Source organism: Sapajus apella, unplaced genomic scaffold, assembly GCF_009761245.1.
Source record: "Sapajus apella isolate SASKATOON/1434 unplaced genomic scaffold, GSC_monkey_1.0 scaffold72, whole genome shotgun sequence".
Classification (NCBI taxonomy): domain Eukaryota; kingdom Metazoa; phylum Chordata; class Mammalia; order Primates; family Cebidae; genus Sapajus; species Sapajus apella.
In genome coordinates, this window is record NW_022437012.1 from 1,283,034 (window position 1) to 1,310,358 (window position 27,325).

At 48.7% G+C, this 27,325-nt stretch overlaps 1 protein-coding gene and 1 long non-coding RNA gene across 4 annotated transcripts in view; both read right to left on the bottom strand.

The window, feature by feature from the left end:
* Window positions 1-1,586: 1,586 nt before the first annotated feature.
* On the bottom strand, window positions 1,587-24,407 carry LOC116531730. Its single transcript, XR_004260553.1, has 4 exons — window positions 24,031-24,407; window positions 18,281-18,286; window positions 13,890-13,897; window positions 1,587-1,597 (listed from the first exon to the last, which is right to left on the bottom strand). It is a non-coding gene; the product is annotated as an uncharacterized LOC116531730 (long non-coding RNA).
* Window positions 24,408-25,170: 763 nt separating this feature from the next.
* Window positions 25,171-27,325, bottom strand: part of RALB (RAS like proto-oncogene B) — a 44,931-nt gene continuing 42,776 nt past the window's right edge. For all 3 annotated transcript variants that reach the window (XM_032250615.1, XM_032250617.1, XM_032250616.1), the window contains exon 5: window positions 25,171-26,682. In XM_032250615.1, coding sequence (XP_032106506.1) covers window positions 26,563-26,682 — 120 coding nt within the window. In that variant the 3' untranslated portion in view covers window positions 25,171-26,562. The remainder of the gene's footprint in view (window positions 26,683-27,325) is intronic.

Genomic DNA, 27,325 nt, shown 5'->3' on the forward strand with positions numbered 1-27,325 from the left:
GTGTGTGTGTGTGATCCAGGCTGGAATGCAGTGGCATGATCATAGCTCACTGCAGCCTCGACCTCCTGGTCTCAAGAGATCCTCCCGTCTCAGCCTCCTGAGTAGCTGGGACCATGAGTGCGTATCACCACACCTGGCTAAATTTTATATTTTTTTTGTAGAGATGGGGGTCTCACTATGTTGCCCAGCCTGGTCTCGAATTCTTGGTTCAAGGATCCTCCCTCCTCAGCCTCCCTAAGCACTGGGATTACAGGCATTATCCCCCACACCCAGTCACAGGCAGATAAATTTAGATTTGAAGGGAGAAGACACTTTATCCTCTAAGACAGAAGAAAAGGACGAGAGGAAGGCAGCTGGAGATGAGACATGCTCAGGTGGAGGAGCTGAGTCTCACACAGATGACACTGAGCAACACAGAAAAGCAAGAGGCACAGGCACAGCAGAACACATGGGAGGGCCGCTGGGTCTGCGTTAGTTAGGTCACGCAAGGCTAGCTGCTGTAACAAACAAACGCCCAAGCCTCAGGGGCTTAACCCAGTGACAGTTTGTTTCTCGTTCAAAGTCCAATGCCAAGGTCGAGGGGCAGTGGCAGCCTTCCACACAGTCATTCAGGGACCCAGGCTCCTTCTCCCTGCTGTCCACGCCATGCCCTGGGGAGGAGTGAGCATGTGGGGAACTGTGGGAGAAGCTGTCCAGGCAGGCCCAGAGGCAGCAAATGCTTCTGCCCACGTTTCACTGGGCAGGCCTGGGTGTCATGGCCACATTGGGCAAGAGGTTAGAAAAAGTCCTATCACTGGGTGTCCAGGAGGAAAAGGAAAGCGATTTTGATGGAAGCACAGTCATTTCTTCCACCAGGTAAGGGCTCAAATGAACAAGAGAAGATTCCAGTAGTGTGAGTTCATGAGCAGTTGCCGCAGCCACCCCCAGAAGTGATAGGAAACGAACTTCCCCCTTACGCCTGGGTCCTCGCAGCAAATCTTTTGCAAAAACTCTGAAGATGTTGACTATATCCTCCTCCTTGACCCGCCCTGTGCATCCAACGTGTGACACAGAGCACTTGCCATGCATCCCTGCCCCAGGAAGGCCCCCAGCTCGAGGTTGCCATTGCTCAGCGCCTTAGATGTACAGTATTTACAGCAAAACGCCTTCCATGATTCAAATGCATGAAACCCCAACACTGGCATTCCAGACGTCCCACGACGAGTTCACAGTCACTGCTGGGCATTAACCCACCTTCAGCCCCCAGGTAGATGGAGGGGGTCCTGCCAGTCCATCACAGCCAACACAGCTCAGAAAGAACGCTGTATAAAGAAGGCCTTCTGTGGCCGGGCACGGTGGTTCATGCCTATAATCCCAACACCTTGGGAGGCCAAGTGGGAGGATTGCTTGAAGCCAGGAGTTCGAGAACACCCTGGGCAACATAGTGAGACCCCCATCTCTACCAAAAATAAAAATAAAAATTAGCTGGGCATGCTGGAACAAGCCTGTATAGTCCCTGTTACTTGGAAGGCTGAGGATTCTTGGGGCCCAGGAGTTCAAGGCTGCAGTGAGCTACCATCACACCAGTGCACTCCAGCCAGGGTAACAGAGTGAAATCCTGGCTCTATTTTTAAACTCTTTTAAAAATTAAAAAAAGAAGAAGAAGAAGACCTTATGAAGATCTATGTATCTAGAGGATATTTTTCCCTTGACTCTGGTTCTAGGAATTGGCTTTCCCAATAGGCAACCTAAGTTTCCCAACCTTCCATTTATCGCAAACAAGGATATTATCTTCTGTCAAAAAAAAAGCCCCAAACTTTCCCAGCCTGTTTGTGAAGGCTATGCTGGCCATCCTGCCTGCGTCAAGTAAGCATAGATGCTTGTCGGGCCACAGGGGAGGCCGTGTGAGTGCTATTGATGGCCTGTTGCTCTAGGCCAGCAGCTTTCTTATACACAGCTGTTGAAAACCATCAGCATTGGAGAGAGCAAAAGAAACACTGGGCCGATAGATCGGAATGACTTAGGAGAGGCAAATCCACACACACGTGTTGTACAGATCTTGCAAAATCTGTAACTATGGGGAGAGAGGGGTGGGGAGAGAGGAAGAAAACAATTGAGCCCCACAGGCATCTGGAAATGAATGCTAGCCTCTGTCTGGGTGTTGCTCAATGGTGACCTGCCTTCCCAGGAGCGTTGCCAAGCTCTGGGAAAGGTGCAGGCTCTGCTGATGGCTCGTTTCATCCCTGCTGGAAGCAACTCCGGAGCCGCTTCAAAGTTGCAGTGTCCTTCGAGCAGCAAAGATCCAGCGATGCCAGGGCATGAGAAGGGCATCGCTCCCATGCGAGCATGGTGAGCAGACAGGCGTCTACCTGCACAAAATGTGTTTACGGGAGCAAAGCCTCCAACTCATGTGGTCAGGTTAGAGAACAGAAGCTCATTCATTCCCTATTTGCCCCAAAGCCTAACCCTTCTCCTTTACTTACCTGGAGTGAATGACTACTGCCCCAAAGGGGCCCAGGCCTGGTGGGTTCTAGCACAGAGCCCTTGTGGAGCAGCCACCATTGCCCCGAAACAGAAAAGATGAGATTCTAGGGCACCTCCCTGACACACCCCTCCCTTTCTGCCACATTTGGTCACGTCTGATGTTGGCCCACAAAGTCCCACCAAAAACCTCCACCGCCCACTAATCCTGCAGCCAAGCAAAAGCTCGCAAAGGGAAAACTGAGGTCCTCGATCGGAGCTGCAGCATCAGACAGAGGAGTTTTGACCGGCCAGGGGCTCTAAGGACACTGTAAATGACAGGGCAGGTAAGTGCGGGAAACGGCTAAACGTCCCGTTGGGTTCGAATTCCACGGACCTGGTCGGAAGCAGTCACATTGTTCTGAAACACGAACGCCTCTTTCTTATGGGATCAATAAAGGCTGTGGGAATGGCTTCTGGTCCTGATCACAGACTAGCGGAGGCAGGGGTCCCCCTGGGCTGTGTGGTCTCCCGGCCGGTGCCCAGCGCTGAGACAGACACCAACCGGCTTCACTTTGCACTGCCTCTGTGGCTCTGGGCGACTTACTTTTCTGTGTCTCTATTTCTTTGCCTATGAATTGAAGATAATAAATAAGGCCCACTGGAGGAGTTGTGTGGGCCCCAGTGGAGTGGCAAATGTAGGTAAAGGACTGACATGCCAGGGCCAGCCACCGTGGCGACTCCCCTGAGAAGCAGGTCACCGCAGTGGTTCAGAACCTGTTCCATCCTCCTCTGCTGCCCCAGGCACTCCAACACAGCACCCTCTCCCCACCACGCCCAGTCTCCAGGGCCGGAAAACAGATGTGAGCAGGACCATTCCTGGCCTCCCCGCTCTGCGGGGGCGAAGCCCAGGCCCACGGAGCTGTGCGGCAGAAGCCACCCTCACGGCAGAGCCAGTGTAGACGCGTGAACCGGCTCCTGCACACGCCTTTTAAAACCCGAACGCCCTGGCCCCCCATGCCCCCTCATATCTCTTGTGCCCTCCTCTGTACTGATATCACAAACAACAGCATCAGTCTGCCTTCGTTCTGCAGCTCTGTTTCCACACACCCATCCCATTATGTCTGAAAACAAAGCTTCCCAACTTTGCTCGGACTTCTCAGCCTACTTTTAAACACAGTACTAACGTGCACCTCCGAGTGGAGTGGAGGGCTTGTGCCAAGAGCAGGGCTTGGCCCAGAGCCCACCCCTTCCAGGCTTGGTCACAGAGTGAGGGGGTGGAGACACCGCAGACAGACAGACTGAGAAGGGCTGAAAAGGGGCCTGTCGCCTCCCCACCTTGCAGCTCCCACTGGTGGCAAGCCTCCTCCCCATCCCCGGGGGCCTCGAGTGATCCTGCACTGCTCCAGGGCCCCCCTTCAGCAGACCCCCCCGGCCTGCTGAGCCTGTCTCTTGCCCAGAACGCTTTATCCCCCCACCGCCCATCTTGTTCTCTGCTCTTGGGGGACAGAGCTGTGGAACCCCAGCAGGCAGGCCTCTGAGAGGCCCCGGTCACCCAGACCTGGACTTGAATCCCAGAGAGAAGAATGAACAGGGGCTACGCACATTTGATGTAAAACCGAGGTAAGGTGAAGAAATGCGAGGAGCTTGTGGGGTCACCAGGTTTGGGGCTCAAAGATTCAGGAAAGGAGGGACCCCAGGCCTTGACCTCCACTCCACACCTGGGGACAGGGGCCAGAGGCAGTTCCCTTGGAACCGCCAGCAACCGCACGCAGGGACACTCCCCACCTGAGAACTAAACTGTGGAGTTCAGTCAAGTCTCTCAAGCCCGCTGCAGTAACCGAAGACTGATTTTCCAGGGCAGGAAGAGGACAGGGACCTCCTGTCTCATGCTTTGTTGAACTGATGTGAAGGGAATCGGGCAGGAACCACGGAGGGGGAGAAACTGATTTCCAGTTCACAGGCAAGCGGGGGCCTGATGTGGAACTAACGGGGCTCTGCATCGTGGACGACTAAGCCTGGAGGGGGCACCATCCCTGGTTCTCCCAGAAAAGAGAAGAGGGACTAGGCAGACAGCTCTCCATCCCTGTGGCGGCCTCCCCTCTGCCTTCCATAGCCAACACCCCACCTCCACCCGCTGCTTCCCACCCCCAGCCCTGTTGGTTCTGAAAAGTTTAGTTGTTATCCAGCAGGAGGATGAGGAATGGTTTAGAGCAGAGCCATTAAACTACAACCTGTGGGCCAAAGCTGGCCCACCCCTTGTTTTTCTAAATAAAGTTTTATTGAAACAGTCACACTTGTTCCTTTACATATTGTCTGGAACTGCTTCTCACTTTGAGGAGCTGCAACAGAGACAGTGTGGCCTGTGATACCAAAAGTATTTGCCATCTGGTCCTTTCCAGAAAAGGTCTGCCAACCCAGGTTTACAGAAGGAGAAAGGAGGGTGCTTCCCACCTGCTTCCCTTGGGGAGTGGGAAGGAGTTGGTGGCAAAGCACAGGTTCTTGGCAGTAGGAACCAGGGGAGCCCTGTGTCAGGCTCACAGCTAAAGAAGGCCTCTGTGGGGATGCAGAAAGGGGAGCTTAGGAGTGCGAGGGAGCTGAGGCCCGTGCCCAGAAAGGATGGGGCAAGGGCAGGGAGAAGACAGCTGGCACAGAGGGGACTCAGGGTTGCCCCTTGCAGACTCAGTTCAGGCAGGAAAGGCTTCACTAAGGAGGAAGGTCATGGGCTTAAACTTTTTCAGGAAAAAAGGACAGAGTTCCCACAGGCAAGAATGAGTGGGGAGAGCAGGCAGGCGTGGGCCTTGAGCTTGGGCTACTTGGGACCTGCGTGACCCACAAACCCCACCCCTGCCAGGCAAACCCCACCCCTCTGTGGCTTCCCTACTGCCCTTGCTGTACCGGGGACCCAGCTACCAATCTCAGCTCCGGCTGCTGTCAGATACCCCCATCAGGAAGACAGTGGCCCCCTCACAGCTGGCCCCTCCCTTCCTCTTGCCACCCCAGCAGGACTGATCTCTCCTGCTTCCCAATGTCTAGTAGGGGGCCTCCTCCACCAAATCCCCCAAGTCAGAAGCACCAGATGTCCCGAGGCCTCTTTCTCCTTCCCCAGCTTACAATAAGTCACCTCGAAGTCCCTCCAAGCCTCCTAGTGTGCTTCTGAAATCCATCCGGATATCCTCCCTGGCTCTGGCCACCCCGCCCTGTCTCCCAGCCAGAACAGCCCTCCTCTGTGCTAACTTGCAGCGTTGCACATCTGCTCAGCCAGCGGCAGCTCTCGAAGGCTTCCTCGCCAGCCGATCTCCTGGGCCCTGGCATTCAGGCCACCCCTCTGGCCCTCGCCAGGCCCCCACCCCAGCACAGCCAGGCCCCGTCTCCACTTTCTGCAGAATGCTCCAAGCAGAGGCTTTGGGGCCACACAGCAGCTATGGGAATTCGGACAAGTTAGCCCTCCTCCCAGGGCCTCCGTTTCCTTACCCCTAAAACGACGACAGCGCCAGCCGGGGCCGAGACCACTGTGAGGATGCAAAAGGCTGTTGTTCGCATCGCTGCTATTTCTGTCCCTGCTTGTGCCTCTGTGCTCTCTTCTGCACCATTCCATGACCACTCACTGAGCAAAAAGGCATGGGCTGCCCAGGACCTCAGGGAGGGGCGTGAGCTGGAGCTGGCCATCATGTTACAAGGGCCACAGGGCTGCTGCGGGCACTTCAGCCCTGGGTGGGGGTGGGAACCAGCGTCTGGCTTTGCCTGGGGAAGCAGAAGAGCAAAGTTGGGTGAAGTGTGCTGTGTACTATGGTGGGCAGGGTGGTGACAGGTGCAGTCAGGGCCAAAGGCACAGCACTGGGAACGCAGAAAAGCGACAGGAACACGATGGGACTGCAGAATGTGCAGGTAACAGCCGGGAGCCCAGACAAAATGGCACTCTATGGACGGCAGCCAGGGACACAGAGGAGGTGCCCTCTGCAGAAGGGGCCTCTAGCTCCCCAGCCTCACCCCCACTCATCACTGGCCTGTGTGGTCATGGTGGTGTCCCCCACCTCCAGGGATGGTCAGCTGAGGGGTGACATGGCCAGGTCTGTGCAGCAGCGAGCTCACACTGGCATTAGAGTGAAGGCCTGTCCTAGAGACCAGAGCATCAGCAGCGAGCTCACACTGGCATTAGAGTGAAGGCCTGTCCTAGAGACCAGAGCATCAGTGTGAGAAGTCAGGGAAAAGACAGTCAGTGGCCCAGGCGTGATATTGTGCAAGCCCGACCGTGGCACCGCAGGGCAGTGGGGGCCACCCAGATGGAGCACACTTGACAGATCATGAGAAAGGACAGGACGATTCGGTGACGGTCACCAGGGGCCAGGCCATAGGAAGAATGAGGACACCCTGCAGGCAGCCCAGCTCCTGTGGCGCTTTTGGGTGGGAGGCCCCCCTCAGCCAGCAGGTGAGAGAGAATCCATCCCAGAAGCTGTCACCAGGGAGAAAAAATGAACTTCACTGAAGCCCCTGGAGTGAACAGTGTTCAAGATAGAGTTGGGAAGGCCTGGGGGTGAGGAAGGCACAAATTGTGGTCAGTCGTTCAAGGACAGAAAAGGTCGGGAAAACACTGCCCTGGGTGATTTGCCTCCTACATAACAAAGGTTTGCTCCAAGGCTAGTGCAAGCTGGCAGGGAGTCCAGCGTCCCCCGTGAGCCCAGCCACATCAGCTGCACAAGCTCCACCTTCGCACCGCTTCACAAGAGCTTGCTCTGTCTGGCTGTGGCTGTTAAAAGTGCACCTGGCTTTCTTCAAAATAAAACCCGGCGGGGCGCGGTGCTTCACGTCTATAATCCCAGCACTTTGGGAGGCCAAGGCAGGTGGATCGACTAAGGTCAGGAGTTCGAGACCAGCCTGACCAACATAGTGAAACCCCATCTCTACTAAAAATACAAAAAATTAGCTGGATGTGGTGGTGGACACCTGTAATCCCAGCTACTTGGGAGGCTGAGGCAGGAGAATTGCTTGAACCTGGGAGCTGGAGGTTGCAGTGAGCCAAGATTGCACCGTTGGACTCAAGCTTGGGCAACAAGAGCAAGACTCCATCTCAAAATCAATCAATCAATCAATCTCCAGTTGAGGGATGAAAGAAAGTGCTTTGGAGCTCGTCCAGGGACCCATCGCATACAAGTGGGGAAGGAGGAGGCCTGGAGAGGTACAGCTAGGGAGGGAAGGAGGGCCAGGGGAGGCTGACACAGTACCCGCATCCATGAAGAGCAGAAGCCCCAAGGTGTCTTTCCATGCACAGCGCCATGAGGATCTGTGATTTCAGGAGTGCAGAAGGAAAGACACAGGGCAGAAGAGGAGAGGTGTGAACATCTATGGCAGGGCGAGTCCAGCTGCTGGTAGCTGGGTGACGCGGAGCTGCTCTGACAAGCCTGCGTGGAGATTTAAGGCAGCATACGGTCACCGCTTCATTATGCGCAAGTGGCTTTCCTCTGCCAGCTCCTCCCTAGTTCCTGGAGGCAAGGCTGAACTACAGGGTCTGGAAGGATAGCCCATTTCCCAGACCCCCCACCCCCTGCAGTGAGGGACAGCCTGCTCCACAGCACAGCTCTAGGTCAGACACACGTGGCTGGAACACTGAGGAAGGACAAAACGACATAAGACAAGATGGTCTTCCACCACCTGCCAAGCAGAATGTGCCAGAAGTGCCCCGTGGTCCAGCTCACAGGTCACGGTCACAACCCACCCAGAGGACAGCCTGCGGGTGGGAGTGATGAGTTCCCGGCCCCCACCGGCTGCCCCAGACCTCTGAGGTCAGCTCGTTTGGGTGCGAGAGAGCAGCCCTTGTAAAGGCCATGGCCTCCTATCACAGCCGGTGGGGCCGGTGGCGGCCACTGCACAGGCTGCTGTTGACGGGCGGGATGTTTCTTGGACTCAAGGTCTGCTCCTCTCTGGGGGGGCAGTGGAGCCCGGTGCCCCCGGGGCGGGCGTGCCTGCGCCTGGCTGTGGGGTCGCCCTGCGTCTGTTTCACCTGGAGGAAGAGTCTGCTGGGATTCTGGCTAAGGCCTGGGGCCTCCCTTTACTCTCCAAACCTTTCCTCGGTAAACAGTGTGGGAACAGAACTCCTATTCATTACGATACAAACTGATTAATGCCTTAAAAACGCGGCTGAAACCGCCGGCCCTCACCAGCAGCGCGGCGGCTTAGGTTGTCTGCGCCACTCTCCGAAGGAAAACTTCCCTCCAAGGGTTTGTGTATTGTTCGCCCTTCTTCCTGGCACCTACGCAAGATCCAAAGCCTGTAATTACGCAGGTCATGAAAAACAACTGCACTGCGGCCTTTTTCAAAGGGAGTGATTCGCAGGGCGCTGTCCTCGCGGAATCGCTTTGCAAAGTGCTGTCAGTTACCTCCGCGGAGGAGGGCGCAGGCAGCGTTTTCTCGGGAAAAAAACGGACTTTCTCGTGGCCACTAGGTGGCGCTAGGTGTTTACCAAAACGCCCGGCAGCTTGCGCTTTGGTGAGCTGGGGACTTAGGATATTAAAATGTCATTTTTCTATGCAACTACCATGGCGCCAAGCGGCAGTGAAGGCCACCCAGACGGAACACACTTCTACACATAAAATGGATTTACACAAAAAATTTTACACATAAAAAAGAATTAGAGGGTGCTATGTTATGAGAAGCACCTGGAAGTTTCATAGTGGAAGAAGCCCCCCATATGTGGGCAGGAAGGAATCCGTGTCTCACTCTAAGTGCGGAGAATGGGAGGAAGGGAGCGGGTAGAGGAACCCTTCGGAACCTGGGGCGCCACGTTCCTGTTCGCCCCTATCCATCTCCCGACCTGAGCAGTCCTGGGAATGCGGAGACCAGCACCCTCCGCTGCACAGCTAAGATCACTGTGCCCAGGGACCCACGTACCAAGAAGCAATGCTGGTACCAGCTCTGCCCACCAGCTGGGGTTGCCAGGGGATGTGAAAGGATTCTGAGAAGGTAAAGCAATCTTCAGACATTGTTAGGATTGTTTTGTTATTTATTATCAGAAAACAGACATAAACTGAAGAGATGGACATAAAGCATTGGCTGTGTGATAGGTCTTTTTCAAACTCATGTTATCTGACACTTTTTAACATACATCGGCATTGACAGAAGTTCTTTCTCCAATAACTTTAGAAAGAAATCATGGCAGGGGGTATAAGTGTGTATATGGTAATCACGCATACAAGATCACCAGAGCCCAGAGTAGCCCCAACCCAGCCACCCAGCCTCAGGGATGGTGAATGAAGCCTTAGGGCCAGGGTCTGCCAGGCCACAGCGGAGTCACCTGTGAGGCTTCCATCTGCACATGGAGAGGAAGAGCTACAGGTCCCCAATCAACTTCTAATTACAGGAATCACTGGCTCAGTTCACGGCTCATCAATGATGAACTAGAAGAGGAAAGCTACTTGCTTATTTCCAAACAAACTACAGGGAAAAAAAACACATAAGAAGTGAGAAGTTTATTAAAGCAGCATGTTTTTTAAAAAGAAGTCTAATTTTTCTAGTTATTCTTTTTTAGTAAAGACAGGGTCTCATCATGTTGCCCAGGCTGGTCTCAAACTTCTGAGCTCAAGTGATCCTTCCACCTCTGCCTCCTGAAGTGCTGAGATTACAGGCATGAGCCACTGCGCCAGGCCGAGAAGTCTAAATTTAAAGGAATTGGGTCACAGGGTTCAGGCAGCAGCATGGATCTCTAGGATCTTCCAGAGCCAACCTAAACTTTCAAAAGAAACAATTTCTGTGCATCTATGTAGCATTTGCCAAAGATTGTTTTGACCTGTAGTATATAAATGTTTTGTTCTTAACTATTTTAATTTTAAAAATCATGTTTCCTATTCAAATAAGCCCAGAAAATACTGAATTAAAAATAAAGTGTCCTGATCAGGGCTTTGAACCTCCAAAAAGGAGGAGTCTAACATGAACATGCAATGTTCCATAAGCACATTCCATCATAAAACCCTTGTTTCCTGAAAAACCAATTTGAATTTCTGAGAACTAGTACTTTGAGCTATATTTTTTGAAGAACGTTATCCAATTCAATGGAACATGCAGGCCAGTGCGGACAAGCAATCAGGCTGTGGCACCAATGATTTCCTGGCATTTGAATAAAAACAGTCAGTAGAGGCTAGGCCCAGTGGCGCATGGCTGTAATTTCAGCACTTTGGGAGGCCGAGGTGGGAGGATCACTTGAGGTCAGGAGTTTGAGACCAGCCTGGCCAACATGGTGAAACCCTGACTCTACTAAAAATACAAAAATCAGCTGGGCATGGTGGTGCACACCTGTGATCCCAGCTAGCTGGGAGGTTGAGGCAGGAGAATCGCTTGAACCCGGGAGGCGGAGGTTGTAGTGAGCTGGGATCAGGCCACTGCACTCCAGCCTGGGTGACAAAGTGAGACTTTGTCTAAAAACAAACAAATCAGCCAGCAGAGTTTGGACGAAACAGTAGCAACAAGTCATGTCGAATACATGATGGGGAGGAGGAAGGATGCTCAAAGAGTTCATCAAAAATGTACAGTTAGGAATGCAAAGACCCCAAATTTGTCATTAAACCTTTTCAGGGACCTAGCTAGGCCTCTGTGCTAGGGTGTAGTCATCAATGTGGGACTCTCAATCTATAGAACAGGTTTCTGAAAAGTCATACGCAAATGAAGCATTATAAGCAAATAAGCCTGAAACACAAGAGAAGCAACCCTATATAAAATAGCTGCAGCACCACAATGGAACTCTTTGTAATGTGATTACAGCCCGGTGTGTGTTTGGGCAGCCCACACCTGTGCTTTGTTCTCCTTTGATCCTAACCACAGTCCTGGGAGAGGGTAGCCCCAGAAGTTGAGCGCCTCAAAAACTGAGAGAATTGCTTACTGCCTTCCTCATTTTACAGGTGAGGAAGGTGAAGCACAGAAAAGTCAAGTGAGACTGGGCGCGGTGGCTCACGCATGCAACCCCAATGCTTAGGGAAGCTTGGGCAGAAGGATCACCTGAGCCCAGGAGTTTGAGACTAGCCTAGGCAACATAGCGAGACCCCATCTCTACAAAAAAAATAGAGCACTTAGCTGGCCACACCTGTTGTCCCAGCTACTCGGGAGACAGAGCCAGGAGGATTGCTTGAGCCAGGGAGGCTGAGGGTGCAGTGAGTTATGACAACACCAGGACACTTCAGCCTGGGTGACAAGTCAGACCGGACCTCAAAAAAAAACAGCCTGGGTGACAAGTGAGACCCGACCTCACGCAAAAAAAAAAAAAAAAAAAAAAAAAAAAAAAAAAAACCATCCAAGCGACTTTTTCCTTTAAATTAGAAAGACAAAGTTCTCATATGCAGTGTTAAAGATTTTTGTTAAACTACTGTTAATTCTATATGTCAAAACTTTTTTGTAGCTTCAGAAAACTGGGAATGCTACTTTAAAAAGAGATGAGAAAACAGCTATTGAAAAGCTGATTTTATTATGCGTTAAAAGTAATGAAAAATCAGTAAATGTGTTATTACTCATCCTGAGGAGCTGGAACAGAAGAGCTGAGAGAGTGTCCAAAGAATGCCAATGGCAATCCTGAAACAGACTACCCAAAGCACCCGCTTACCTAGAGAAAGCGGATCTCATGAGTAGCTTACATGTTTTTATACAACATTTACCGCGGTGTGAACTCCAGCAAATTCCTATCGCCCCTCGGTCTCAGATACCCTGGGCCTGCAATGCCAGGGACCCCTTGGCACAGGTGCCCAGAGACACAGCATGAAGGGGCTGCCATGCTTCGGGCTGGGCAAGCTAACCCACTTCTAGCCACAGCAGCCTAGGCCCAGAACTAAGTCCTGATCCAAAAGGAGGCACCCTGGCCTTCGGGGTCTGCTTTGCGTGGGAGAGTGACTGTGGCAACAGAGCCTGGGGTAGCTCCTGAGCCCCACCTCCTGGTACTTACGTGGGCCTTTGTGCAATTCTCTCCCCTCTAGTGTGGGCGGGACCTGTGACTCACCTCTCCTTCTAACCAATAGAATACGGCCAGTGTGATGAATGGCACTACATCTTGACTACATTATGTTACAATTTGCTGGCCATGAAGAAGGCAATTGCCATGTCATGAACGGCTGTGGGGAGGGCCACAGGTCAGGGAACCATGGGAGGCCCTAGAAACAGAGGGCAGCCTCCTCTAACAGCCAACAAAAAACTAAAACTGACTATTTATTTATTTTTGAAATGAGTCTCACTTTGTTGCCCAGGCTGAAGTACAGTGTTGCTGTCTCGGCCCACTGCAACTTCTGCCTCCCAGGTTGAAGCGATTCTCCTGCCTCAGCCTCCCGAGCAGCTAGGATGACAGGCACCTGCCACCATGCCCTGCTAGTTTTTTTGTATTTTAAGCAGAGACGGGGTTTCGCTATGTTGGCTGGGCTCGAACTCCTGACCTCATGATCTACCCGCTTCAGCCTCCCAAAGTGCTGGAATTACAGGCATGAGCCACCACACCTGGCCTAAAACTCACTTTTATAGCTGCAAGAAATTGAATTCTGGGAGCTTGGAAGTGTGTTCTTCCCCTGCCGAGCCTCCAGAGAAGAGTGCCCAGCTGACACCTTGGCTGCAGCCTTGTAAGACCCAAAGCAGTGGACCCAGCTAAGCAGTACCCACATTCCTGACCCACAGAAACTGTAAGATATCATCATAAATATGTGCTTTCTGAGCCACTAAATTTGTGCAGCAAGAGGTAACTAATACATCGACCAAGCAAGGATGTCCAATGTTCCGACATTGCACTTGACGTGTACAATCAGTCAGCAGTCACAGCAGCAGAGCAGACGTGGCAAATGCAAGAGGAGGTGCTGAGTCACAGAGGAGCTGCTGGCAGGGAAGAGAACGCCGGGTGCCTGGCCTCATGGGGGCAGGGGACAGCCTGTTCACCGGAGTCCTGAGGCATCCTGCACGACATTCCAGTCCTGCGTGGGGCTGGCTCTCACAGGCACCCTCCCCCCATTCACTTCCTTTCTATAAACCTGCTCATCTCTCTGCAGCCTCTGTGTCGGTGCCATGAGCCTTCCAGTCACCTGCTGGGGACACCTGGAAGTCACTGTGGATCCCTCCTCTTTTAGCCTCATCTATCATAAAGTTTTTCTGATTTTATTTCTTAAACATTTCTCAACTCCAAACCCTTCTTTGTTATTCCTGGGCCACTGCTCAAACCCTCATCTTCAAATATCTCCGTTAGCCAAGTGCAAGAGTCGAAGTGAGCGCACTTTCTCTAGCCTTGTGTTTAGACGTGTGCCCCACCCAAATCTCACGCTGAAGGTAATCCTCGGCGTTGGAGGCAGGGCCTTGAGGAGGTGACTGTCATGGGGGCGGAGTTTACACGAATGGCTCAGCACCATCCTCTCAGTGCTGTCCTCACGACGTTCTCATGAGATCTGGTGGGTTAAGTGTGTGGCTCTTGGCCCTTCGTGCTCTTGCTCCTGTTTTCACCATGTGACTTGCCTGTCTGTTTCGCCTTTCGCCCTGAGTAGAAGCTCCCTGAGGCCTCCCCAGAGGCAGATGCTGCCAGGCTTCCCGTATAGCCTGCAGAACCTCGAGCCAATTAAACCTCTTTTCTTATGAATTACCCAATCTTAGGTATTTCTTTATAGAAATGCAAGAATAGCCTGACACACACTCTTATTAAAATATTGCTAGTGGACGGCCAGGCACATTGGCTCAGGCCTATAATCCCAGCACTTTGTGAGGTGAAGGCGGGTGGATCTCTTGAGCCCAGGAGTTCCAAACCAGCCTGGGCAGCATGGCAAAACCCTATCTCTACAAGAAATAGAAAAATTAGCCAGGTGTGATGGTGCACACCTGTAGTCCCAGCTACTCAGGAAGCTGAGGGGAGGATCACTTGCACCACAGAAGACTTTGTCTCTTAAAGTCTCGACCTCTTAAAGTTTTTTAAGAGGTCAAGGCTGTAGTGAGCCAAGATTGCACCACTGCGTTCCAGCCTAGGTGATAGAGTGAGACCCTGTCTCAAAAAAAAAAAGAAAATATATATATATATGTATATATATATAAAAAAACTTTAAAAATATATATATATTTATATATATTACTGGTAATATATATACATATTTTTTTTTTACTGGTAATAAACCCTTGTGTGTGTGTGTGTGAGTGTGTGTGTGTGTGTGTGTATTGCTAGCGGAGATAATCATCATCATATACTGTTTTATTCAGCATCTACCATAAGTTAAATCCTGCATATAAATATATATACACACTCATTAAATGTTTCCAAAGACAAAAAAGTAAAATGGCATCATCCCCACTTAAGAAAAACTGTGAGAAAATGATGCTTATAGAGAGACTGAGTCTCATAAACGGGCACAGAGCTCCATTGCTAAGATTCAGGCTGCCCTATTCAAAGCCTACATTCTTTCCTCAAGCTGCCCCGACCCCGATACGAACAATCCTTACAACCTGCCTGGCAGCTCTGAGTCTTCCCTTAAAGATGACGTCTGCAGGTGGCAGCAGGTGGAGGGCAGGTGTGAACAGAGGTTGCTTGGATGTATTTGGGCTCCAGTGTGGTCCACTACAAGCCACTCCCCAAAGGCACTTCAAAACAGAGTTGGGTCCCCTTCCACACGGGACTTCCTGGAGCCTGCCGCCATCTGGCCTCCCCAATCTTCCCTCGGGATGGTGGGACACACACAGCCGGCTGCTTCACTGCTTCTTCTCTTGATAATGCTCAGAGTCTTCTTCTGTCTTGAACACACTTCCTCTTTTCTTCGCCTTCCTCTCTATTTTCCCACCCTTCAAGACTCATCTCGCTGTCGCTTCCTCTAAGAAGTCTTCCTTCCTTCCCTTACCAGACTGGGTGACTTATTCCTAACACTGCTAGAATACAGTATTATCGCACACAATGTCAGTTGTGCTAGCTAGTGTATTACTTTTATCAGCATACATGTTAATCTTCTCTAGCAATGTGGAGACCCGAGTCAGGGCTGTATTTCATTTTGTATCTCAGTGCTTAGCCCAAAGCATGAGACAGAGCAGGATATTGGTCAAAGTGATGCTCCTGCCCAAGAAATGACCAGCAGTACTAGAAGTTTAGAAGGTAATGAAAGGCAAGGCTCATGTTTACTTATCCTTGAAGCCCTACTATCACCCACGTTAGCAGTCGCCTGGCACGGGAGTTTCCACAAATAACCACTAGGCAAATATTCTTTGCTTAAGTGCCTCTACGGACCTACCCAGGAGCTTGCCTGGCTCGCCCTCCTTCCAGGGTAGGAGAGTCCATTTGTGTCTCTGACAGCCTCGTTCACCCGCTACGCATGCTTTCCTGCTGACCGGACTGCCTGGTGGACACTGAGAAGCCTCTGGATACACACTCCCGTGCCCCGGGAAGCTCCTGTACGCCTGACGAGGCAGAAGAATGACGTCTAGTGGTCCTCGCTGGCTGTGTTCATCCATGAAGCACCGGAAGTGGGAGGGGTGTTTTCAGTGGGAAATGGTGCAGTAATTCAAAAATAACTGTCTAGAAAGAGTGCTCATCAATACACAAGAACTCTGGCAATCGCAACAGAATAAACAGCCATAGAACCACAGAGTAAATATTAAATATACCTCTTTATTATTGAGAATAAACTAATACAGCAGGAAAATGTTTTATAAATCTTCTAAAGTCTATGAAATTTTCAACCTTAAAAATGCTTTAAGAAGCTATCATGAACATTCCAAATAATATAGACAACAGGTACATCACAGTGTACAGCTCTTCAAAGGCATATTTTTAAATAACTCATCTAAAAAATAAACTCTGCCCCCCACCACCTGCCCCAGCTAGAATTACTATGATTTTACAGTAAGATATTTTGGAAAAATAATCTATTAAAACCAGGGCTCCAGTTCTGCCAACACCACACGACAGTTCTGTATCTGTCAGCATACACTCTCTTTAAATGGAAACATTTAACTTATCCCATCTACCAGTTCCCCCAAAGGCAGTTCATTTCCATGTCAATTCAAAGTTGATCAAATCAGTTGTGATATATTCATTTTCTGATTTGATTAATGAAAAACCTTTGAAGGAAGGAGGACAGCACTTGTTTTTCTAATTAACAGGTAAAGTACAAAAAGTTTCTTTTGTTAAACAGAAGTTCTACGGGATTACTTTCTCCCTGATTTAGCTCTGAACTAAAATTCATAACTACCTTTGTGGTAACACTCAAAGTTCATCTCCTGTAGGTGTTTGCTAAATTGCTTGCTTATAAACCCAGGGCCTCCGAAATATCCTGACATATTCTCTTCACCGACCTAGGGCACTCATTTCAGTTAACTACCCATTCAGTGCAACCCGGACCAAGCTCCTCCACTGCAGGCTCTGCCCCAGTTTAAATCCTGGACCCAGCATTCGTAAAACCTTAGGGAAGCTCTGAGCCTTCAATCACAGGCTGGCAGAGCAAGCCCGCCCTCTGGATTAGACACCCATGAAGCCTGTACCATCAATACGGAAGGCAATGAAACATGCCAGACAGAATAATTTCAGGTTCACACAGGAGGTGAGTTTCACACACTTAACACATCTTCCTTGCACACTTTGCGTGTGCAGGCACTTGGCTGGTTTATTCTTACAGTTAGACATGTACATTTCACATACATTTCAAGAAGGAACTTGGAAAGAAATTTCAGTTTCTAAAGTTGCTTTCTAGTCACAGGTGAGTGGTCTCTTGCCTATAGCATGAAAATATCGCTAGAAGACTTTTATGCAAGACAGCCAGAATATGGAATGCAAGGCTGTCTGTCACAGGTTACCCACAAAGCCTATATAATCAATACTTCTTGTGAAAGTACCTGCAGTTGACACTGACAGCCCCTTCTGTTGAAGGAGTCAGGTCCGACAAGGATGGACATGTGGGCGAGACCCTAACCCAGCCCAAGAGAATGCTCAGAAGGCAATCAGCACAGAGCGGAGGCAGATGACCAGGAGAAGCTCAAGAAGGCATGCCAGGGGTTCCAGGAAAAGAGCAGAGACATCTGAAAAGACATCGAGAGGGTGACCGAGAGGGTGACCAGGAGGGTGACCAGCAGGGGTTTGGGCTGCTGTGCACAGTGTGGAACTTGAGATGTAGGACATCTGTGTGGAGGGAGGAGCACGTTTGGAGGGTTGTGGCCCTGAAAGGACGGGTAGAACTGTCAGAAATTGGAAGAGAGAAAGAGTCCAGGCGGAATGAACTGCATGAGAAAAGGCAAAGAGCGATGAGGGGAAGGAAGGTGCTCTGCACAGCATCCATCTATCCAGTCACCTGTGAGGCCACTGTGACCACCTTCATTCTACAGATGTGCCGGCTCACAAAGCCCACACGGGACAGAGCTGAAATTCACAGAGCTGTGTGTGATTCCACAGCCAGAGCAACCTCTCTATGACAAGCACAGGCACTGCTCAGGGAGGAGAGCGCTGAACAGCAAGGGAGCAGGTGGAGGGATGGCTGGTAGCCCGATGGGGTGAGGTCCCTGGGGCTTTGATGGAGTGTTCCCGAATCCCTACAGAGGAGAGGTCTGGAGGAACAGCTGGGGCGGGGGATGGAGGAGGCTTATGCAAAGCTGCATTTCCACAGCATGGGTGCAGCATGGCTCACTTAGGTGTGTGTTCAGTTGAAGCAGTGCCATCGTTTGCTCTAATGCTGGCTAAATTTCCTTCTGCAGGCAACAGGTGGGAGTACAGTCTGGGTGGTACTTACGCCAGCTGCCAGGGCAGGGGTTCCTACAGTGGACAGAAACAAGGAGAGACTTGGGTGGGAAAACCACCACGACTAATAGACCACATCCCCAAAGCGCGTGAGGTCAGGAAAACAAGGAGGGCAGAAGAGGAGACTGAAAAGTAGAAACAGAAAACTATGTTCTGGGGGCTACCAGGGAGAAGGCATGCCGGCCAGCAAACGTGAGGAAGAAAAGCAGGGCAGAAAAGAACGTGGAGGCAAGCTCAGCACCACCGGAGCTAAGGGTGGGGAGCGGCAAGGCAAACGGCCAGTGTCTACTTTCAACTTAGCAGAAAACTCTCACTGAGAAAACAGTTCTCAAATCTGGGTTTAGAGAAGTAGAACCTGGCTAGACTTCTGAGATCACTGCTCTAGCTCTTACTTCACTTTGCCTTTTGGTATCAGTTCTGAAAAGAGAGCTCCTGCTTTATAAAGAAACTCGAAGCACTTCCTCAAGGCGACGTGACTTTAAACTACTTCATTCAGTTCAGCAAACACTAAGATCCTGCAGTGAGTCCATATCCACAGGGGGCCTGGAGATAGAGTGCCTGGTCTCTGTGCTCACGGGCCTCCTACGACAACAGGGACTGGGGGGAGCATGACGCAGCAGCAGGAGCCGTGAGGGGCTCATGAGGAGCGTCAGGAAAAGCCGTCAGCGTGTCCAGGAGGGCTGCAGAGCAGCTACGCGGTACTTAAGGGTGCGGAGAGGGTCAGGCCCGGGCTTTACAAAGACATCGTATTGTTTGTATGCTATATGTTAATAAGCTTTTATTTTATTCTTTGAGTCTCGCTCTGTCGCTCAGGCTGGAGTACAGTGGCGCGATCTCAGCTCACTGCAACCTCTGCCTCTCAAGTTCAAGCGATTCTCCTGCCTTAGCCTCCCGAGTAGCTGGGACTACAGGTGCCCGCCACAACAGTGGGCAGTAAAGGAGTGAGACCCTGAGTAGGGAGAGAGGTGAAAGGAGAAAGCTCAGGCACGGGAGCACTGGCAATGCCATAAAGATTGGAAACGTCCTCTGACTGTGCAGGGGGAGGTCCCTGGTGACTGTCCCCTAACCAGCCTGGCAGAAGTGGAAGCGGACTGCAATGGGGACTGATTGTTTCTGGAACATGTAGCCCCTGCCCGGTGCCTGAGGTAAGGAATATGGCCTAACCATGAAAAGACAAAAAGAAGAAAGGGATTATTTTCCTACACCCATACAATTCAAGCATCTCTGCAGGAAAAAAAAAAAATCCAACACATACCAAAAGCAATTTTTCTCTAATAAAGAACATAATTTGCACAGAATGAGTTGATAAGATGGCCAATTGCACATGGAAAAGTGCTGACTTCAAGTTACGCAGTTGTCTTAGTCATCTTGACCCAGGAAGTCTCAACCTTTAAGGAAGCTCCACTCCGCTGCAGTCTCCACAGCCAGAATCGAGTCCCCAGTATGTCCCCCTCTTCCCTGGGTGCCAGCCCCTGCAGAATGCCTGCAGCCATCCCCCAGGCTGAGAAATCCTTGCCTGAGGCTACATTTCCAGCTGTACTGAGATAAAGAAGCCTCATGGGTCAGGACATCATCTTGTCTGAGGTTCTCACTCAAACCAACGTGTGGCTAATTAAGGCACTATAGACTCACTGAGTTTTACCATAGGATTAAAATAATGATAGCATACATGTGTTTTCACCAAGTAAATCAGATTTTAGGAAAGCTTTCATAGCGGTAACTATTGAAAATATACAAGAAGTAACTGATGACTTAGCCCATAAGAAGTTAACCAGTTTGTCCCTCGATTCCTGTGCAGCACTCACCTTGACATGTTTTTAACTACTAGAAATAAGCAAGCTTGTTCTTACATGTGAAGTTGATGGATGCTAACTTCCCTAAGGATTCCGGAACTTGAAGACCATTTAGTTATCTGGTCCTTCTTCACTGCCGCCTGAGAAGACTTGTGGAGGCTGCACTGCGGAGAAGCAGCTTCGCCCTCCTGGTAGCTTCCGGAGCTGCAGCGGGTTCACCAACCCGGGTGGGAGGCCAAGTCCTCAGCTCCGCCAGGCGCTTCTCGGACACAACCAGAGGCCCCGTGCCAACTTCAACTACGTATCCTGACAGTCCTGTCAGTGTGACTGAACGTGTCTAGCTTGGTGGCATACAACCAAACAAGTAGAAATTCACAGCTAGTTGCACTGTCTCAGGACAAGCTCTAGCCCTTGAATTAGACAAACGCTGGGGTGGACGGGTGCTGGAGGAAATCTCTTTCTTCATTCACATCTGCTCAGAGAAGACCAGCCTCAAACCCAAAGGCCCAAACTAGTTTGAAAACTTTTACTGCATCCTTTCTAAAAAGTCCTCAAAGTAGGACTCATGTAGCAACTTACAGAAGGAAATCAGAAAGTCTGCACGGGCAACATTCACCAAGGAGCAGGTAACTCACCAACTGCAGCTGGCAAGCAGGGTAGTCCAGAGCCCGAAACAAAAAATCTATAGAACTGCTAATAGCACAGGTAAATTAGATTTGTTGACCATACAAAAACAAGACAACACCCCAAGTCAGCTACATTTCTAAAAAGACAAAGGATGTACTACTCTACACAGGCAGTTCAGGTTGTACCTGCACTGGTAATAAAGAGATAAGGGCAAAGCATAGAAGTGAAATCAACACAGGCTTAGGGAAAACTGACAATTCCGTCACTTGGAAGTTGGTATCAGAAGACAACTGGCCAGGCCGGTCACAGGGGCTCATACCTGTAATCCCAGCGCTTTGGGAGGCCAACGAAGGCGGAACGCTTGAGACCAAGAGTTCAAGGCCAGTCTGGGTGACATAGCAAGACCCCATCTCTGCAAAAACATTTAAAAATTAGCCAGGCATGGAGGTGTGCATCTGTATTCCCAGCTACTTTGGAGACTGAGGCGGAAGGACTGCTTGAGCCCTGGAGTTCAAGGCTGCAGTGAGCCATGATTGCACTACTGCATTCCACCGTGGGTGGCCAGGCAGGAGTCTGTCTCAAAAATTAAAGACAACTTGCCAGACCCAGTCTGACTCCAAATGCTGAGGTCCATACTCCTGCAGAACAGAGATTGCCACAGGCCCCCAAGTTCAAAATGACCCTGGCATAAAATCAAATCAATGTGTTCACTCTAACCTTTACTCAATATTATCTGCAAAAAAAAAAAAAAAAAAAAGGAAATTCAAAGTATTTGTGACAATGAAACCAGGGCAAAATGGAAAGCTGAGCCCAAAAGTTAATCTCTCCTGAAGGCTCTCTTCAAATAATAATATTTTAAAAGCCCGGCCGGGTGTGGTGGCTCATGTCTGTAATCCCAGCACTTTGGGAGGTCGAGGTGGGTGGATCACCTGAGGTCAGGAGTTTGAGACAAGCCTGGCCAACATGATGAAACCCTGTCTCTACTAAAAAATAAAAATAAAAATAAATACAAAAAAATTAGGCCAATGTGGTGGCACATGCCTGTCATCCCAGCTATTTGGGAGGCTGAGGTAGGAGAATTGCTTGAACCTGGGAAGTGGACGTTGCAGTGTGCTGAGATCACGCCATTGCACTCCAGCCTGGGCAACAAGAGTCAAACTCCGTCTCAAAAGAAAAAAAAAAAGCCCAAAGGGCAGAGAGAATGGAAAGGTCACTAGCTGATGTGTGAGTCTGACAAATTTATAAAAGCTGAAAGCCAGAAGTGAGCCGGTGGATGAGGAAGGAGCTGTCGAGGAGAGGGCTACTTCCCTAGCAGGACCGGCTCAGTCTGAACCCGCAGATGGAGCAGCAGAACCATGGCACGTGGCTAGAGACAGCCTAAGTAGAGGTCTATGAGGACACGGTCCACCCGACCCCTGCAGGCAGGTCTGTCCCTCACCATGGCTCTTCTCTTGGAAGAAACCGTCTAGAGCGAACCCAGGCATCCACCAGCCTGGCCATTGGCCTCTAGAGCACACCTTCCCTCGGTTAGCAATTAGGGGTTCCCAGCACTATGACTGGTTTTCTACCCATTCACCCCAAACTCAAGCCTATTTCACAAGCCCCACTCACGTACATGGAACTATAGCTGATTTTCTACTTCCTCGTAAGAATATGGCTGGACAACCAGGAATCATTAGATATGTGAGGAAAACTATGGCTTAAAAAATAAAGAACAAAGAAAAAGTGAATAAAAATACAACTTTCAAAAGCTCTGACCTCCTTCCAAAGTCAATATATTGAATCCGTAAGGCCGCCAAGAACAGTTGCTATGAAAAAGGAACAAATAAAGACGAAAGCTTTTGTTCACACACACACGGTGACCAAGTGAAAAGAGAAAGTTGATTCCACTAGTGTAAGCACCTGAAGGGCAAGAATTTGTCTGTTTTGCTCACTGCTTTATCTCAAGAACCTACAGCTGTGCTTGGCAAATCACAGGTAATAAAAAACCCAGGGAGGGAAGATAAATTTGAGAGTAAATAAAGACGGAAAATAAAAGAACTAGATGGAGCAGATATGAATCTAGGAGGTCCCAAAGGTGGTAACAGGAGCTCTGGAAGGAGAAAACGGAAGCGATCGAATAATTTCTAAAATACATATTCTAGAGCTGAAGAGGCAGGAGTCTTCGTTGGAAGCCTCTGCTGACTGCGAAGCAGGATGAATCACAAGAGAGCCACACTTAGATCCACACAATCCTGTCTGTTATGTCAAGTCCTTACTGGAAAGGTCTGAGGTTGCAAATCAAGAAATAATGGCATAAGATGATTATTTAGAAATACAGGAGTACCCAATGAATGATCTGAGAGTAGGAAGGGTTAGAGGTGAGCTCTGAAGCTGGAGACCTCCATCGCAAGAGCTTCTGGGCCACTGGACTTGAAAGCCCGTGCAGTTAGAATTTTGATAAAATAATTTTAATAAACTTTTTAAATGAAAATATCAAGATCAAGTTTACTGCTATAACATTAACATATTAGTACTTTTCAAACACTGTTAAGCTACTATGATCTTTATTAGAAAGTAGCTTTTAGGCCAGGCATGGTGGCTCACGCCTGTAATCCCATCACTCTGGAAGGCCGAGGTGGGTGGATCACAAGGTCAGGAGATCAAGACCATCCTAGCCAACATGGTGAAACCCTGTCTCTAGTAAAAATACAAAAATTAGCTGGGTGTGGTGGTGCACACCTGTAGTCTCAGCTACTCAGGAAGTTGAGGCAGGAGAATCGCTTGAACCTGGGAGGCAGAGGTTGCAGTGAGCCAAGATGGCGCCATTGCGCTCCAGCCTGGGTGACAGGGAGAGACTCCATCTCAAAAATGAATACATAAATAAATAAATAAAGTAGCTTATAGACCAACAGAGGTGACTTTCATATTTCAATTGTCATTTAAATTATATGCCACAGTTGACCTAACCTAAAAGGCACATTTTCTCCTGCATTTTTATGTCATTGAAATCAGGATGAATTCATTGAATTGGCAGGGTTGTTAGTGATACATATTATGTTTATCTTATAATCAGTGATGTCTTAGATTTAATTAAAAAGGGCACTTGTAGAAAATTATGTCAAGATACTTTTCCCCACATTACTTGATGGAATCATAGATTGTTACATCTATTTCTAATTCTCTGCTCCTCCTTCCTTGTACGCCAGCCGTATACTGGTGGTTGGGTTTCTTCCCGAACACTTCAGGGTCCTGGGACTGTCTCTTAGTCCAGCTGTCTCCTAGTCTGGAAAGCTCCTGTATCCAGCCCACCTGTTCCTCACAGTGCTGGCTCCTTCTGGTCACCAAGTCTCAGTTTACACATCAGTCCCTCGGAAAAGCCTGTTGGCCACCCAATCTAAACAAGCTGTGTGCTCTAGAGACATTTTCTGTCCTATTACCCAGATTTTCATCAAAGCAGTTATCCTGGTGTCTTCATTTCTCCTTCCTTACTAAAACTTAAGCTCCAGGAGAGTGAAGATCTTGCCTGTCGAGTTCAACACCACATCCCCAGCACCTAGAATGGAGCCCAACACCAAGAAGGTGCTCCAATAATTCTAAAATAAACACGTTTAAAACCAGTGCTAAGCTATGGATATAGTATCTAAACATTTAGTGAGTGTGTTTCAAATTAATAAGCAGCACGGCTTCATTATTTTCCAATGGCTAAGAATCGCATATGTACAAGTTATTTTGTTAGAAGATCCACTTCTGATGGCTATCCAATTAAATATAATTTTAGAAATATGCTAATAGACTATATCAAGTATAATTTCTATAGCATGAAACAACTTATAATACCTTTAATTCATTTGCACATATTCCAAATTTACCTAGTTTTTCGCTCTGTCGCCTAGGCTGGAGTACAGTGGCTTGATCTCGGCTCACTACAACCTCCTTCTCCGGGGTTCAAGCGATTCTCCTGCCTTAGCCTCATGAGTAGCTGGGATTACAGGCACACGCCACGATGCCCGATTAATTTTTGTATTTGTAGTAGAGGCGGGGTTTCACCATATTGGCCAGGCTGGTCTTGAACTCCTGACCTCAGGTGATCTGCCCACCTCAGCCTCCCAAAGTGCTGGGACTTCAGGCATGAGTCACTGCGCCCGGCTCAAATTTACCTACTCTTGACCAGAACTGATATCAAATAGATGGCAAGCTAGGATAAAAAAAAAAACCTTGTTGCAAAAATTCAAGAATGTCATTACCCACAACTTTTTTTTTGAGACGGAGTTTCACTCTTGTTACCCAGGCTGGAGTGCAATGGCGCGATCTCGGCTCACCGCAACCTCCGCCTCCCAGGTTCAGGCAATTCTCCTGCCTCAGCCTCCCGAGTAGCTGGGATTACAGGCATGCGCCACCATGCCCAGCTAATTTTTTGTACAACTTTTTAAATTTTAAGAAGAGATGGAGGAGATATAAATTTAAAATGACTGTTGATACTTATTTTATTTCCCACAGCTCAAGTATTAATTGAAGTAGTTTATCCTGAAAGATAAACCTGGCAAGAACAATAATGAATAACTGGTCATTCCTTCAATACTTGTATTCACATGTGTGACGAAAGGATAAAATAACAAGGCTGAAATCCCAAGAAAGTCTATTTGTCTGCTTTGTTTTTTATTCAAAAAAAGCCCACGATCCTTTGGGAGGTGATACAGGATTGTTTTCCAGTCAGATCATAATTTCTACAATCTCTGTGATAATCATAAATTCAAAAAGTTCCCGCTCTCCACAGCCCAATTCACTTTTGGCACCTATATATGAAATGTCACTTCTCAAAAATGGGAAAAAATGTGAATACTGGGCTTTTACCACAGTGCTCCTTTCCTGATGAGTATCTTTCTGCTTGCTAACTTTAGAATACTGATACAAAAGATGAACAATATCCCATCAGTGAAAATCTTTTTCTAACTATCTGGCCATCTTAGAAAATAATTATATTAGAAACAGCAGTCAATTCTCAGAGGCAAAGGGGCAACAGCTTATTTCTCTCCACTTCTAACTTTAAATTGAGAATTACAGAGCAATTCCATGAGAGGTAGCAGAAGGTCTGGCATAGGCTCTGGCTTCACGATTTTAGAATACCACTTTAATTCATCACGTCTTTGGAAAGAGTGTGTGTGACACTTAAGAGGCTCACTAGACCTCTGAGTGCAGTGACGCTAATCAGAAAGGCACGTGCTTTCACCATTAGTGGAGAGGGAGGGGCCTAACCATAGGATGCCAATTAGGAGAGGACTTAGAAAAAGAACTTAAAAATATCTACATGAGTGGAAATGTGTGTCGTTTATAATGTACACTATTCTTGAGTCTTCACTTGGCCTGCCAAAAAAAAAGTTCCTACATAAAAATCAGGATGTTTACAGGAGAAAAATAACCAACACAGACTATAATTGGCCAGTATTTAAATAAGAGGAAAACAACTCACAACTTTCACTTTTCATATGTGAGGAGGAGTCAGAAGCTTAGTAGTGATCTATTTGGTGCAATTCAAATTAATTTTTTTAGCTCTGTTTCAGACCCACAGGGTACTGCCAAGAAACTTATCCAAAAACTTGATGGATTTTTCCATGTCCTTGGGGCTGAATGGATTTTTCTCACTTCTACTACTAAATTGATAAAAGTGGGAGGGCATCTTACTCCACTCCTTCCTCCAAAACCTACTACAACACCTGTAGTTCAAACGTTCTCTTTGTAGTTAACACCTGTTTCCTACCTGTGGCACTTTATACATCGTGAAGCTTTTGGGAAGGAAGAAGGGAGGGAGGAAAAAACCCACAACCTCCTGACAAAGCAGCAGTTCCACTGCATGGGCTTATTTCTCCTGCCAGCCACTGAGTCACAAATATTTTTCTCCATTTCAAGAAGTCTGAGTGAATGAAGCTGGGGAGAGCGGGAAGCACAGGCAAGAAGTCAACCACAGCCTTCTCTTTACCAACCCAGCCCTGTGTCTTTAGGGGCAACTGGCTTCATCCGTCACCTTGACATTCATAGTAAGCAACATCTTTCTTTAAAACTTTTCTTGTTCTTGCTGCTTTTCTTGCCATTCTTGTCTTTGTTTTCTGACATCTTCTTTGCTCTGATTTCTCTCATTAGGTCAAAGAACACCTGGGGAATGGGGAGGAAGGAGTAAAAAGAACAGTGAAGAAAAAGCCATTTAATGATTTTGTTGTTGTTAACCTGACACCGGGAACATAGAATTTAAGGATTCAATGAGATAATCTGACTAAGCCAGATATGTATATTTTAAAGCATAAAGTCAAACTTATTTTTGTAAACCAGATGTTAACAAAAACAAAAGATCTGGGGCAAATAAGAAAAATTAACCTTAAAAACATGCTAATTATACAAAGTAAACATCTCTCATACAACTGCTTTGTATCACACAACTGCTCAAGCCAGGGACAGAATCGTCATACTGTTACTACCGTGCACCAGCTGCTTTTTTTTTTTTTTTTTTTTTTTTAGATTCAGACAGGGTCTCTCTATGTTGCCCAGACCGGTCTTGAACTCCTGAGCTCAAGCAATCCGCCCATCTCGGCCTCCTAAAGTGCTGGGATTATAGGCGTGAGCCACTGCACCCGGCCTAACAGCTGCTTTCAAAATGATAAAATCTTTTCTTACAGTAAGTGTGATGAAGGATAAAACGTGTTTTTGTATAGAACAGATCTATAAATGTACACAGTTTACAAATATTGAGAGTCACAACAGCAAGCAGACTTGCTGGCACGTCCAACCACCAGGAAAGGGA